This window comes from Perissodus microlepis, chromosome 19 (genome assembly GCF_051167445.1).
Source record: "Perissodus microlepis isolate ML-2025 ecotype Zambia chromosome 19, ASM5116744v1, whole genome shotgun sequence".
Classification (NCBI taxonomy): Eukaryota; Metazoa; Chordata; class Actinopteri; order Cichliformes; family Cichlidae; genus Perissodus; species Perissodus microlepis.
Window position 1 is genome coordinate 4,689,992 of NC_140479.1, and position 13,169 is coordinate 4,703,160.

The 13,169-nt window shown below is 38.2% G+C and overlaps 1 protein-coding gene across 4 annotated transcripts in view; it reads right to left on the reverse strand.

Annotated features, from left to right (window-relative positions):
- The window catches only part of npas3 (neuronal PAS domain protein 3), a 377,381-nt gene that overhangs the window by 9,406 nt on the left and 354,806 nt on the right, over positions 1-13,169 (reverse strand). For all 4 annotated transcript variants that reach the window (XM_084913933.1, XM_084913932.1, XM_084913934.1 and 1 more), the window contains 2 exons: positions 3,047-3,194; positions 1,550-1,665 (listed from right to left, as the gene is read on the reverse strand). In XM_084913933.1, coding sequence (XP_084770059.1) covers positions 1,550-1,665; positions 3,047-3,194 — 264 coding nt within the window. The remainder of the gene's footprint in view (positions 1-1,549; positions 1,666-3,046; positions 3,195-13,169) is intronic.

The following is a 13,169-nucleotide window of genomic DNA, read 5'->3' on the forward strand; positions in this document are numbered from 1 at the left end:
CCGAGGAAGTTTCTTACCTCTCTGTATCCAATAAAGAAATACAAGTAGGCAAACCTGAGAGAGAGAAGTTTTTATCCCCTCAGCTGACATATAAGACTGATGAAGTTTGTACTTGTGCGTGTGCAGATAATGTTATACCAAGAATCTGAGTAGCTGAGTGTTGCTTTTTAGGTTTACAGCAAAGCCCTCCTTCATTTTTGGTGTGCCATGTCTGCACAAACAAATGACTCAAGACTGCTGACAAGTGCATTCACTGAACAGAGCTCCCTTTTTCTTAGTCTAATACAATATCTTCTGCTTCCAGATGTTATTCCAGCATTTTGTATCGAGGTCTGTAATCGTGTTTCTTTACTGATCTGTTGCAGCGAATCAATGGGACTAGGAAGTTTGGACAGCCTCTGTAGTGGGAACAAAATAAATTTCGAACTAACATCAGCACTTTAAGTGTCTGTAGTGTCAAGGGTGATGAAAAGCAGATTTATTATAGTCTCCTGTTTTAGTACTCACTGTCAAAGATTGTAATTAAGCTGTTTTATGACCTAAACTACACACAAAGAAAAAGTAGTAGCACAGAATTTATCCCTGAAGAAATGTTATTCATTTAAAAATATTTTCTAGAATTGTTTTTCACACAAAAGAAGATTCCCCTGCCTACAGGACTGAGATGGCATCGCCTAAACCTTTGTGATTTGCAGATCTCCAACGATGAGCAGAATGTGTTATTTCACTGTTTTTTTCCTTTGTGCCATTTTGGTGCATTTCTTGGAGGGTGTTTGTGTATTGTGGCCTTTATTTGAGGCATTTTGCAGGATTTTGTGATGTGTGAAGTTTGGAGGCATTGTGTGATGCTGTGCAGCTGTACCATATTTTGTCATTTTGTCATTTTGTCGCAGTTTGCAACACTGCCAGTGAGCGCCCAGTCCCTGCAGCTGTTGGCATTCAAGACATTTCAGCCTGGCAAAGTCAGCACACTGGCACCAGCTGATAAAACATCTTTGGCTTCTCTTCTTCAAACCATATTTCTTTTTTCTGGTTGTATTTGAACAGGTGCTGTTAAGGAATCATGTAGGTTTTAGAAGCATTTTGTGCAATATTGTAACTATTCTAATATTTATACAATGTAAGAATATGATCTGATTTATATCTTTTTGGTTCACTCTTTTTATTTTACATAGGCTTTGCCATCTAGGAGCTGTTGCGTTTGGGATAAGGTCAAAGATCAGTTTTGTCAGAGGCCCTCTAGATCCAATGGAATCCAGAGGAGCAAAAACAAAAAAAGAAAAGAATACACAAAATCTAAATGACGCTGATGCCTATCTCCATTAAAACCTGACTGAATGGACATGATGGTAAGCAGAACTCATACGGCTTTTTAATCTTTGCTCTTCTTCAAACTGTGGCTGAAGAAAATGATGGCAGGACTTAGGCTATGCACTAGAGGCTAGCAGATTACTCCAAATATTGTCAAATATATCAACTATATGTAAAACCTTTTTTTTCTTTTTTTAGCAACTATATGTTGCTCCTCTGTTCTCCCTTTTCTACCCACCTGAGTTTTCTTTGGACTCGGACTCAGAGTCTGAAGTTTCAGACGACTCTGAAGCTTTCTCAGGCAGGTTTGGCAGCTGGGCAATGTCCATGGGTGTGTCTTTATACTCTGGATTACTGCAAAGACACAGAAAATTTGTCAGTGACAGAAAAAACGTTTGTTCATCGATTGCCTTGGTCAAATCTAATGAAAATAAATGTCGGCTATAATCAGGGGTGCACATAACTGGTCCGCAGGTGCGCATTCGCTGTCAAAATAAAAGACGTGACGCGAAGAAGTTGTAACGCGCGTTTGCGTACATAAGATTTTCTGGAGGAGGACAGACATTTGTTTAGAACTCTTAAAGATGTCGAAGAAGCAAAATCCTTTAAGAAATTACTTTGGTGTTCCTCCACCTCCAAAGAAATGTCAGAAGGAGTCCGAACCGCAAAAGAAGCGCGTATTCTCGGAAAAGTGGTTGTTGGAGGTGAGCTGGCTTCAAACAAATGATGAACACACAGAGATGTGGTGCGGAATGTGCCGTGAAAATCCCACTCTAGCGGACGCCTTTTATATGTACGCAAACGCACGTTGCAACTTCTTATCTGGTGCGCGTCTTTTATTTTGACAGCGAATGTGCACCTGCGGACCACTTATGTGCACCCCTGGCTATAATGTATAATTTATAATAACATGGCTCTAATCGTGAATGCATTATAAAGTAAAATGGGGAGGATGCAAAAGTTTTTTTAAAGTAATGATTATGTGTGCCCATGTCTGTCTATTCTTTAAAAGTAAAACAAAATAGTCAATGAAAACTGGCTTTATTAATTTCCTTATGATATTAATCTACAGTACTTTGCGCCTCTATGTAAATTACAAAAAAATTGATGTTGTAATGATGTTTGGCTGAAACTTTGGTCCGGTGAATTTAACTGAAACAGTTCATCACATTCTTCAACCACCAAATCACAGTTGTATTATTTTTCAGCTTACATTATATGATAGGATGGCTATAATTTAGTTTGCATTAGAAATGTGTGTTTTTGCATTGCCAGCTATGCAATTCATTAATTCATTTTTACGTCAGGTCAACTGGGATAAGTGATAGATGTCCCCGTTTAGGTTTCGTTGGTCGTAGAAAACAGGGACACGAAAAGGAGTTACACTGGATCACTCTCAAGCAGGAAAAAATAAGAAAATGTGATTTAGTTAATTTCATTGGCTTTATGTGCTTTGTTTCTTTAATTAATCTGCAGAGGTTTTTGTCCCTGTAAAACTCTCCATTTTCTGGACATCTGCATTTGTTTAAGAGTCTAGTATACATACATCTGGATTCTCTGAGCAGCTTCCCTTTTACTTCTTTTGAATGAGTTTTGATAAATTCTCCTTGACCTCCTAGTGTTTCCACAGAGATCAAGGAAAAGCAATAAGAAAAAAGAGGTAGGCGGTAATCTTTTGGACTGTTCCACCATACCATTGTGCCACAAGATCATTATCACATTGTCGACCTCTGACCTGAGAACGTAGTTGACCCAGATGATGTTCTTCTCGCTGGCGTTCTTCACATTGATAGCGATGGTGGCACTGGACTGGATCCAGATGTAACCACCATTCTTCTGGATCCACCGGTAATACTTTGTCACACACTGGCCTTTATTCATCACTGAGACAGAGAAAGAAAGCAAGAAAGGATGTTTGTTATTTCACTGCGTTTTCTCTTTGATGTTGTGTCTTTACAGATAGTTCGTCAGAGGAGAGAAAGAAAAGGCAAAAAAGTGGATAAAGGATAGGGGAGTTTGGATGGGTGGGAGGTGCGAGAGAAACAAAGACTGAGAGGTGTGTGTGTGTGTGTGTGTGTGTGTGTGTGTGTGTGTGTGTGTGTGTGTGTGTGTGTGTGTGTGAGTGTGTGTGTGAGAGAGAGAGAGAGAGAGAGAGAGAGAGAGAGAGAGAGGGAGGCAGTCATCAGATGTCATGTGACAGCTGGCTCAGAGCTGCTCTGCTGGTGCCGTCATTAATCAGACCAACACACACTGCCAGCCTCTCTTGCTCTCTCCGTATCTGTGTGGGTGTGTGCAGCACTGCCTGTTCATGTATCCATGTGCTTCCAATAGGTTTGAAATAACACACTCAAAGCCTGACATCAAGTTTTTATGAAACATGAATGCTGAAATATCCTATTGCTGTGACATTCTGACAGTACACAATCATGTACTTCTCATCACATACAAGGTCTTGAATAATCAGGCACCATCTTATCTTAATGACCTTATAGCACCATATCAAATTCAAATTCAAATTCAAATTTTATTTGTCACGTACACAGTCATACACAGTACAATATGCAGTGAAATGCTTAGACAACTGCTCGTGACCTAAAGAAAAAAAGAAAAGGCTATGAATAAGATAGGAAATAAATATGAAAATTAAAAAGGGTAAATTTAACTAGGAAGGAATAAAATAAAATATAAAAATTAAAGTTAAAAATGAAATAACTGTACAACACAAATTAGAACGAAGGGTAAATTTAACTGGGAAAGAATAAGATAAAATAAAATAACTGTACAACAAATACACAATACACAGTATAGAACTATATAAGAATGTATGAAGAAATATATATATATATATATATATATATATATATATATATATATATATATATATCACCCATATATATATATATATATATATATATCACCCAATAAGAGCACTTCATGCTCAGACTGCAGGCTTACTTGTGGTTACTAGGATATTTAAAGGTAGAATGGGAGGTAGAGGCGCATGCTTTCAAGTCCCTCTTCTGTGGAACCAGCCTCAAGTTTGGATTCAGTAGACAGAGACCCTCTCTCCTTTTAAGATTAGGTTTAATACTTTCCTATTTGATAAAACATATAGTTAGAGCTCGATAATGTGAACCTGAATCCACCCTTAGTTATGTTGCAGTAGGTCTAGGCTGCTGGGACTTCCTAAAATGCAGTGAGTGTTTCTTTTTCATTCACTGTTTTCACTCACTTTTTATTTATAAACCACACTGCATTTAATCGTATCTATTATTCATCTCTGTCTCTCTTCTACAGTGTGTCAACCGGTCGTAGCAGATGGTCATCCCTTTGTTTTTCCTTCCCACTGTCGCCAAAGCGCTTGCTTAAAGGGGTTCACTTTTTTGTTGGAGTTGTCTCGGTTTTCACTGTATTATTGTAGGATCTTTTCCTTACAATATCAATTGTAATTGTTGTGATTTGGTTCTATATAAATAAAATTGAATTGAATTGAATGTAAAGCTTACCTTTCTAAAGTTTAGCATGTGGTAAATTAGCAGTGATGAGGAAGACTTAATTCTTTGTCTATGACTTTATCAGTCTCTCATGTAATAGTAGAGAAATTCTGGCACACTCTTCTTTAGTTCTTTCCCTTCTTCAGTTGCAGACTTGCAGTCATTTGTTCTATTATGTAGACTTATTCAGTCTCTGTATCCACTGAGTTATGGATGGTGGTTTTGTTTTCTTCCACTTCAGAGTTCTCATTTTCCCAGCAATGAATAGGAGTATCCGTAAAATGTACCTCTGGTCTGAGCCATATGTTTCTCTAAAGTCCCAAAAGAAAAAGTAAGAGCCTATAAAGCCAATAAACAGAATTGGTGATAATGAGTCTCCCTTTCCTCACACCCGTTTCCACCATAAATGAATCAGAACAACAACTGTTAAGCCTAACTTTTGACCTAGGATTTTTATAAAGTGCATTAATCCAAGTAGCAAATATTTCTCCATATCTTATTTCTATCTTATATCTTATTTCTATCAGTGTTTGTTCCAGAAACAGCCAATCAACTTGATTAAATGCTTTCTCAGGATCCAAGCTGAGATATTAACTGTAGATTTAGTATTTTTCTTGTATTACTTTTTTCCTGACAGCCCATAATGAATCCTGTTTGGACTGGTTTTATATACTTCTTTATATAATTTTGAGTTCTAGTGGCTTAAATAGATGTTAAAATTTGTAGTCCACACATAAGAGACTTTATGGCTAGTACAGAGTCTTTTCTTTTCATATGTAGGACTGCAATAATTACTTCCAACCACGATTTTGGTGGATCTCCCGAGTTTCCACCACAGCATTTTAATCCGGCTGAGTTTGGGATTTTTACTGGACGATTGTAAAACCTTGTTTTATTTTGTTTGTTGTACACTGAATATTCTAGATAAGCACACTGCCAAAACTTCTGATTTTAAAGAGGTCCTCGCACTTGTTGATGATCAGCTAATTAAGTACATATATTATTAGCACTCTTAATTTCTATGTAACTAGTAAGGGTGTAGTGATGAATAAACACACAGAGAGTGAAAAGAAATTCATCATAGGAAGCCTCCTAGCAGTCTAAGGCTACTGCAGCATGGCTAAGGGTCACCTGGGTATAATTGGCATGGCTGTGTGACTCAGAGCTGTGAACGCATGCCTTAACTTTGGCTTTATCATGTCAATCTTTACTTAGTCCCGACTCCTAGTTTTTATATCCAAGGCAAACGCATTCCTGCTCCTCAATAATACTGAGATTTTATTAAAAAATAAAATCTCAGTATGATTAACTGAACTTAACTGAACTTAACAGAGCAGGGAGAAGGAAAACCCTGGTGCAAAAATGCATACATACATACTCACTGTAAATATGTTTTCATTTTTACAGTGAGCATAGTGAGTTCCAGTGTTTTATACACATTTCTACATAGAGATTGGTACACAGCACAAAAATCTCTCCTGGCCTTTTCTCAGCAGTACGCACACACTGAACAACCATCACGTAACGTAACAATTTTTCAAAATGCAGAATGCTGTCAGTTTCGGTTTTTTGTCAGTTTCTCTGTTAATCACTTTACAAAGAAAGTGATATATTGTTTTATATTGAGATCAACAGCAGACTACCAGAGTTTAAGAGTTAATATTTGAAAATGATTGACTTTGTAAGTTGTTCCATAGCACCATGGACCAAAAGTTCATGAATGATGTAGAGAATGACGGTCAGGTTAGTGTTGATCTCTTTTATTCAGGAGTGTCTCTTTATCAGTCCAGCAGAGCAGCTGTACCATCAACTGCAAAGACAATAAACTAGACATGTAACATTTCTTCAGAGATGCTCTCATAGCATAGCTTTCTAACTAAGTGATGTGAGGCAGCATCTAAGATTCATAACTCCAATTCAGTTTCACACAGTGCAGAAAAACCCAGAGTGATGCGAGCATTTCCACACTGGCACAGTAACATAATGTTCATCAACACAGGGATGGCTTGGGATCTGACACGAAATAATATTTTGACACAGTTTAACTGAAAACTCATTGCAGACCTGTTAAAGTCAGTCTGAAGACAGTACATGAATGTCTTTGAAGTGACCATTTCAAAGGCAAGGACTGGAAGTTGATTGCATGTGGTTGCAATAACTTTGATTGCACAGCAATTCCCAACCCATTTTCCCTACTGCTTACTGTAGCCTATAAATCTACATAAGTGGTCTTTTCATAGCCTCTATGATGGCACCCACCAGTTAAGGAAGTCCCTTCTTAAAACCTCAAGCTGAGCATGCCGTGTTTTTATCATATCATATATATATTATATATAGTCCTTAAGACTTAAATCTACTGACTGACACCACAAACTCATGAGGAAAGTGTTTACTGAAGAGAATTATGAGGAGTTTTCTAGAGTTCTAGCTGGACCTCCAGAACATACAAGTGGAGTCACCCCCTGCTGGCCATTAGAAAGAATGCATGTTTAAGGCACGTTTGCATTGGTTTAACTTTTCAGACCTGAAAGCTACAGCCATCTTCTATACAGAGTCTTCTCTGATTGGACCATCACCCATTTAAATGTGAGGTGAATGAGTTCTATTTCTATCGATTCAAATCAAACTCTACAAAAGTCTGTTCTCTTGTCAATTACTTGATTGATTTTTGCTATCTAAGAGCCCTTCACTGGATATTTATTTCTGCCAGTAAAATAAGTCTGAAGTCAGGTTTTACTTTTGTTACCTGAACCAGTAAGTAGTTGGAGCTCCTCCCCCCCGTGCAATAAACTGATTAAAATACAGAGCTGGTACTTCCTGCTGTCCTCCACCAGATAGCGCTGTGTCACTGTGACAATATTTCAGGCCACAGGAGGTGGCCCCCACACTGCCACCGTCTCCACCCACCACCCTCCCGTGCTCCGCCATGTGACAGCATACTGGCAATAAATTTGGCCAAATTAACCACTAAATGGTTATCTCAAGCAATATGTATTGGCATTAATCAGGAGCCGCTCAAACAGAAACAGTCAGAGACGAGACGTGAGCGCTGCTAAATTCATACCCCTCTCCTACATTTAATTACGGACACAAATAGGTTTTTTCGATGACAGAGAAAAAAAGAGAGAGAAAGTAGGGGGTGATTTATATAAAAAGAAGGCCAGTAATTAAAAACTATTAGAAACTAATAGCATTGTTTAAGACGACATCCCCAGGGCTGCAGTAATTGACTTTGGTCGAACGGCTGGTGCTCATTCGTTTTCTATTCTCTAAGAGAGGGGGGGAGGGGGGGGGGGGGATAACTTGTTTGCATGTTAAGGCAGAGATGGTGAGATCACGTCACCTTGAATGTGACCTTCCTTTGTTTGTACGCTAGAGTAAATAACGACACAATGAATGCACACACACACACACACACAGTGGTGCCTTTTCAGATGACTGCAGGTCCTCAGAGAGCTGTGTATCAGCATGTCCAATGGAAGAGGACACACACACACACACACACACACAAAGTCACATAAAGCTTACAACTCCAGCACACCGCACACTGTGCTGCGGACACAATCTACACACATAAAGCACTGTTACTGTCAGCCGATGTTCACTCTGGGAGAAACAGTTAAAGTAGATATTATATACATAATCTGTCCATACAGACAATGACCTTCCTACCCAACTACTAGCTATTTTTCAACCTTTTTTCAACTCCTTGCCAACTCTACCTACTACGACTCTGGCCTGTTTTGTGTGTTGTACCTGTTTCTATTATTGTTCAAGGACTCATTAATTATTCTTCTACTATACAAATACACATTAAATTGATCTCAATAAATTGACTGATTGTGAAAAAGTTGAAAACAGTGTAGACCAAATGTTAGTTGTCTCAAAGGTAGCACCCAAAATTAGCACTTTTATAGATAATGGAGCATTTTGATTTTGGTAAATCACACAAATCTTCCTGTGGTTTTCAACTGTAGCAACATTTCCACCAAGCAGAACCATTTGTGTTAGAGATTAAATTTAAATTACAAAGGCTGATGTGCCAGAACTTTTGTCCAGCTAGGGTCTGAAAAAAAAACACCATACAACTTTACCTTGTTCATGTTAAGAAACATCAAATTTGGTGTTGTTGTTCATATATTAAATTTAATTAATTTAATTATATTTTATTTTGAAAGTGCCAAATCACAATAGCAGTCAGTCTGACGTGCTTTATATTGTAAGGTAAAGACCCTACAATAATCCATGGAAAACCTGAACAATCAGACAATCCTCTATGTGCAAGAACTTGGTTACAGTGGGAAGGAAAAGCTCCCTTATAACACGATGAAACCTCTGCCAGAACCAGGCTCAGGGAGGGGCACAGCACAAAAGACATGCTGTAGAAGAGAGCCAGAGATTAATAACAAATAATGATTAAATGCTGAGAGGTGAATAAATGCTTAGTGAGTGAAAACGGTAAATAAAGAAGAAACACTCAGTGAGGGTTCAGGGTCACCTGATCCAAATATCAACTAAAAAATAAAGTTTTAAAACTAATGTTAAAAGTAGAGAGGATTTCTGTCTCCTGAATCCAAACTGGGAGCTGGTTCCGCGTAAGAGGTGCCTGGAAGCTAAAGGCTCTGCCTCCCATTCTACTTTTAAATATGCTGGGACCCACAAATAAGTCTGCACTCTGACAGCGAAGTGCTCTGACAACACAAAACAGTATTATAAGGTCATTAGGAAAAGATGGAGCCTGATTATTCAAGACATTGCAGTCTAGTAACCTAGCCAACTAGTGAACTGAAGTCCAATCGTCACTCAGTTTTTGGTCTCTACCCACTGGAGTGGAAAATATCTTGCTATTTAGCTGGTGGTACAGGGACTTTGTATCCAAGCAAGTAAACTGATATTTGATATTCCTGAAAGTAACAGTTTGTGGCTTTGTCATCATTAGTAAGGACAACGCAATGTAGACATGGGGTTTTGAACCTATATATACCGAAGGCTGTTACCGTTACACCTACCTTACAGGTCAGTGTGTGCATGGTCAAATTAGACTTCAGATGTTATCCTTGCACAGCAAATTACTAATTACAAATCATTAGCCAATAACTATACTTTGGGTAATGCTCCTTTCTTACTCTTAGAATCGCCAGAATTTACAAAATTGACTTAATGGTCTGTTCAATATTATGCAAAACAAGCAACTGAGTCCATAAACTAATGTGCTACTCTATGTGCCTAACTTTAAACCTTATCCAACTGCAAAGGGGTTTGTTATAAAAAGCAAACATTTGTTATGAAGGCAAATACTATCCATAGATACAAGATCTGGTGTTTTATAGTCTGTAAATATGCTTTTTAATACTGTAAATGTTGGGGTTTTAACTTGGGAGCCTAAATGACCCAACTGCACTTCCTGTGTGGTTGTTACTGTGAATGACACAGACAATAATTCCATATTATGTTGCAATGGATTCCACTTTCCAAGATTTGAATTCTTGGGTGTTGCACAGTTTCTGCTAACAGAATTTAAGTTTTATTATACAAAAATAATAAGCTTCAGGCTATCTTCTTAAGTTTTTTACTGGGAATAACAGAAATATGCTCAGAAATCTGTATGATAGCAAGAAAACGAAGGCATGAACTGATATCAAATGTATTTAGAAATCAGCTGTTTGTTCTTTTTGCAAGCACTGAATACCTACTCATAGAAACCAAACTACAATAACAGTATTGGAAATAAGGAAGCTGTAGTGGTCAAAATGAAGCAGCCACCTGGGCCTGGTAAAGATGAATGAGTTAGGCCAACAGATGAGAGCAGAGACATTTCGGCTTGGACACTATGGTCCAGCCTCTGTCCATCTGTTCACACCATCCTCTTTGTCTCTCCCTCCATCTTTGAATCACTCACTTGCTGATCACCCACTAATGAAGGAGAGAGGGAGAGAGAGGGAGTGCTGGAGGCTTGCCCGAGGCTGCAGGAGAGAGACCAATAGATTAAAGGAGTTCTATTCCCTTTTAAAGTCTCTCCACTTCACTTTTTTCCCCTTCTTTTCCTCTGGCGTGCTTGCTTTCTTTCACTAAGTGTCACACTTTTGACTTTTGCCATTGTTCTTCTGTTTATCTCTCACTGTTTGTTTCCCTTCTCTACGCCTCTGCTCTTTCATTTTTTTCCTTTTTTAGTGTGTTTTAGGGTTTTTTTGCTTGTCTTCCCCTATCTTTTCTTCATTTTGAATCAGTTGGATTTCCCATGTAGTTTCATCTACCTTTCAGATGACCTTTACCTCATTTACCCTGTGCCACATTAACCTGTAATTTATGACAGTGAAATTGCTTCATGGAAATAGCCTTTCAGTGTGTCAAAAATTTGAAGGATGGAGGTCTGCAGGAAAAGACAGTTTGTGAGTGTGTGTCTGTATTTATACCACCGTGTTTCCATGGCTCTAGCCCTCTGTTGCCCTCTTCTGGTCAGCTCTGGTATAGTTCAAAAACCTTCCATTCAAGTTCTTTAACCACATCAAGCTTTTTTTTTAAAGCCTTACATGCATGAGAGCCTTACAATCCTCCTTCTGAGTTAACTTCATTAATTTCTTCCTCCAAACTATCAGCTTGTCTATTAGATCCCATTCCTTCAAGACTGCTCAAGAAAGTCCTGCCATAAATTCATGCTTCAATCTTACATATGATCAATCTGTCTCTATTAATGGGCTACGTGCCAAAGGCCTATAAGACAGCATTAATTACAGCATTACTTAAAAAGGCATCACTTGACCCAGCCACGTGTCTTAGCTAATTATAGGCCAATCTCCAACCTTGCTTTTATCTCAAAAATCCTTGAAAGAGTAAGTGTAAAACAGCTAACTGATCATCTGCAGAGGAATGGCTTATTTGAAGAGTTTCAGTCAGGTTTCAGAGCTCATCACAGCACAGAAACAGCTTTAGTGAAGGTTACACATGATACTTTTATGGCCTCTGACAGTGGACTCATCTCTGTGTTCACCTCAATGCAGCGTTCGATACTGTTGACCATAATATTCTATTACAGTGATTAGAGCATGTTGTAGTTTATAAAGGTAGTGGTTTGTAGTTGTTGAAATCATATCTATATAACAGACTAATTATTGAGTTCTACAGGATCCTGTACTAGGACCACATCTGTTTACATTATTTATGCTTCCCTTAGGCAACATCATTTATTCTCATTGCTATGCAGATGATACTCAGCTCTAACTGTCAATGAAGTCGGATGACACACATCATTTAGTTTGCTCAGAGGGGGTCGTTTGATTGTTCAGGATTTCTCTCTATTATTTTAAGGTCACTTAATAGAGACATGAGGAGTCCTTCCCAAAGGACTGGTGTATTATCCAGGGTCCTGGTTCATCATATTTTGTTTATTTCAGAACAAATCATTGCAGCAAAAGCCAGAAGCTGCTAGTGCTGCAATGATAGCTCTCAGGATGATAGCTCTCTCTTCAGCAGCATATGACTCCAATCTTGGTTTTGCATTTACTTGAGAATTCTGATTTTACTGCATGTCCTGAACTGTTTACTCTAATATTAAATGTACATATAGACTTCATAGACTGATGTAGGACAGTAAGCAATATGACATTATTTTGACACCGTGTTCTGTTTCTCAGTGGAAAAATGACAAGTTGAGAGTGATGGATCTGACCCACTAATGCCATAACATGGCACTAATTGAGGCCCCAGATTAAGATAGGACTGATTTATCCTGTTAGGTCTGGGGGAAGCCTAACTGAGGGGGTCTAATTTAGTCTGATTGTACATAAAAGATTTAAAGAAGCTCAACCTTGAACAGAAACCCTTTGTTGTGATTTGGCGCTATATAAATAAAATTGAATTGAATTGAACTGAATTGCGATACCTAAAATAAGTTCACCAGTACCAGTCACAGATGGCACTTTATTGCTCAATGACTAGTTTCATACTTAAATACATTTACTAAGAAGTACTCTTATGTTGCCATTACTGGATCTGAGGACTTCTTTCACCACTTTTGTATTTCATTGATTTCAGATACTTTAGTTAGAACACGTGGCAAAATTGATGGAAAAAAGTTGAAGTGAATATGCAGATTTATCTACTCAAAACAAGAACTTCAAGTTAAAGGAAAGTCACAGAAAAGTCGCCAAATGACGCTCCTGTAACTTTGTCCGGTGTTTTCTACAGTTTATGTGTGTATGCCCTTTTTCCTCGCTTGTCCCAAAAGACTCAGTTTTTGTGTGTTTTGCTAATATTACATGTGTGGGTAGATTCACAGGTGTGTGTGTGTGTGTGTGTGTGCATTTTGTATGCAACAGATAAAAAAAATGCCGTTCAGTATGTGTGGATTCATTAAAGGCAGTGTTG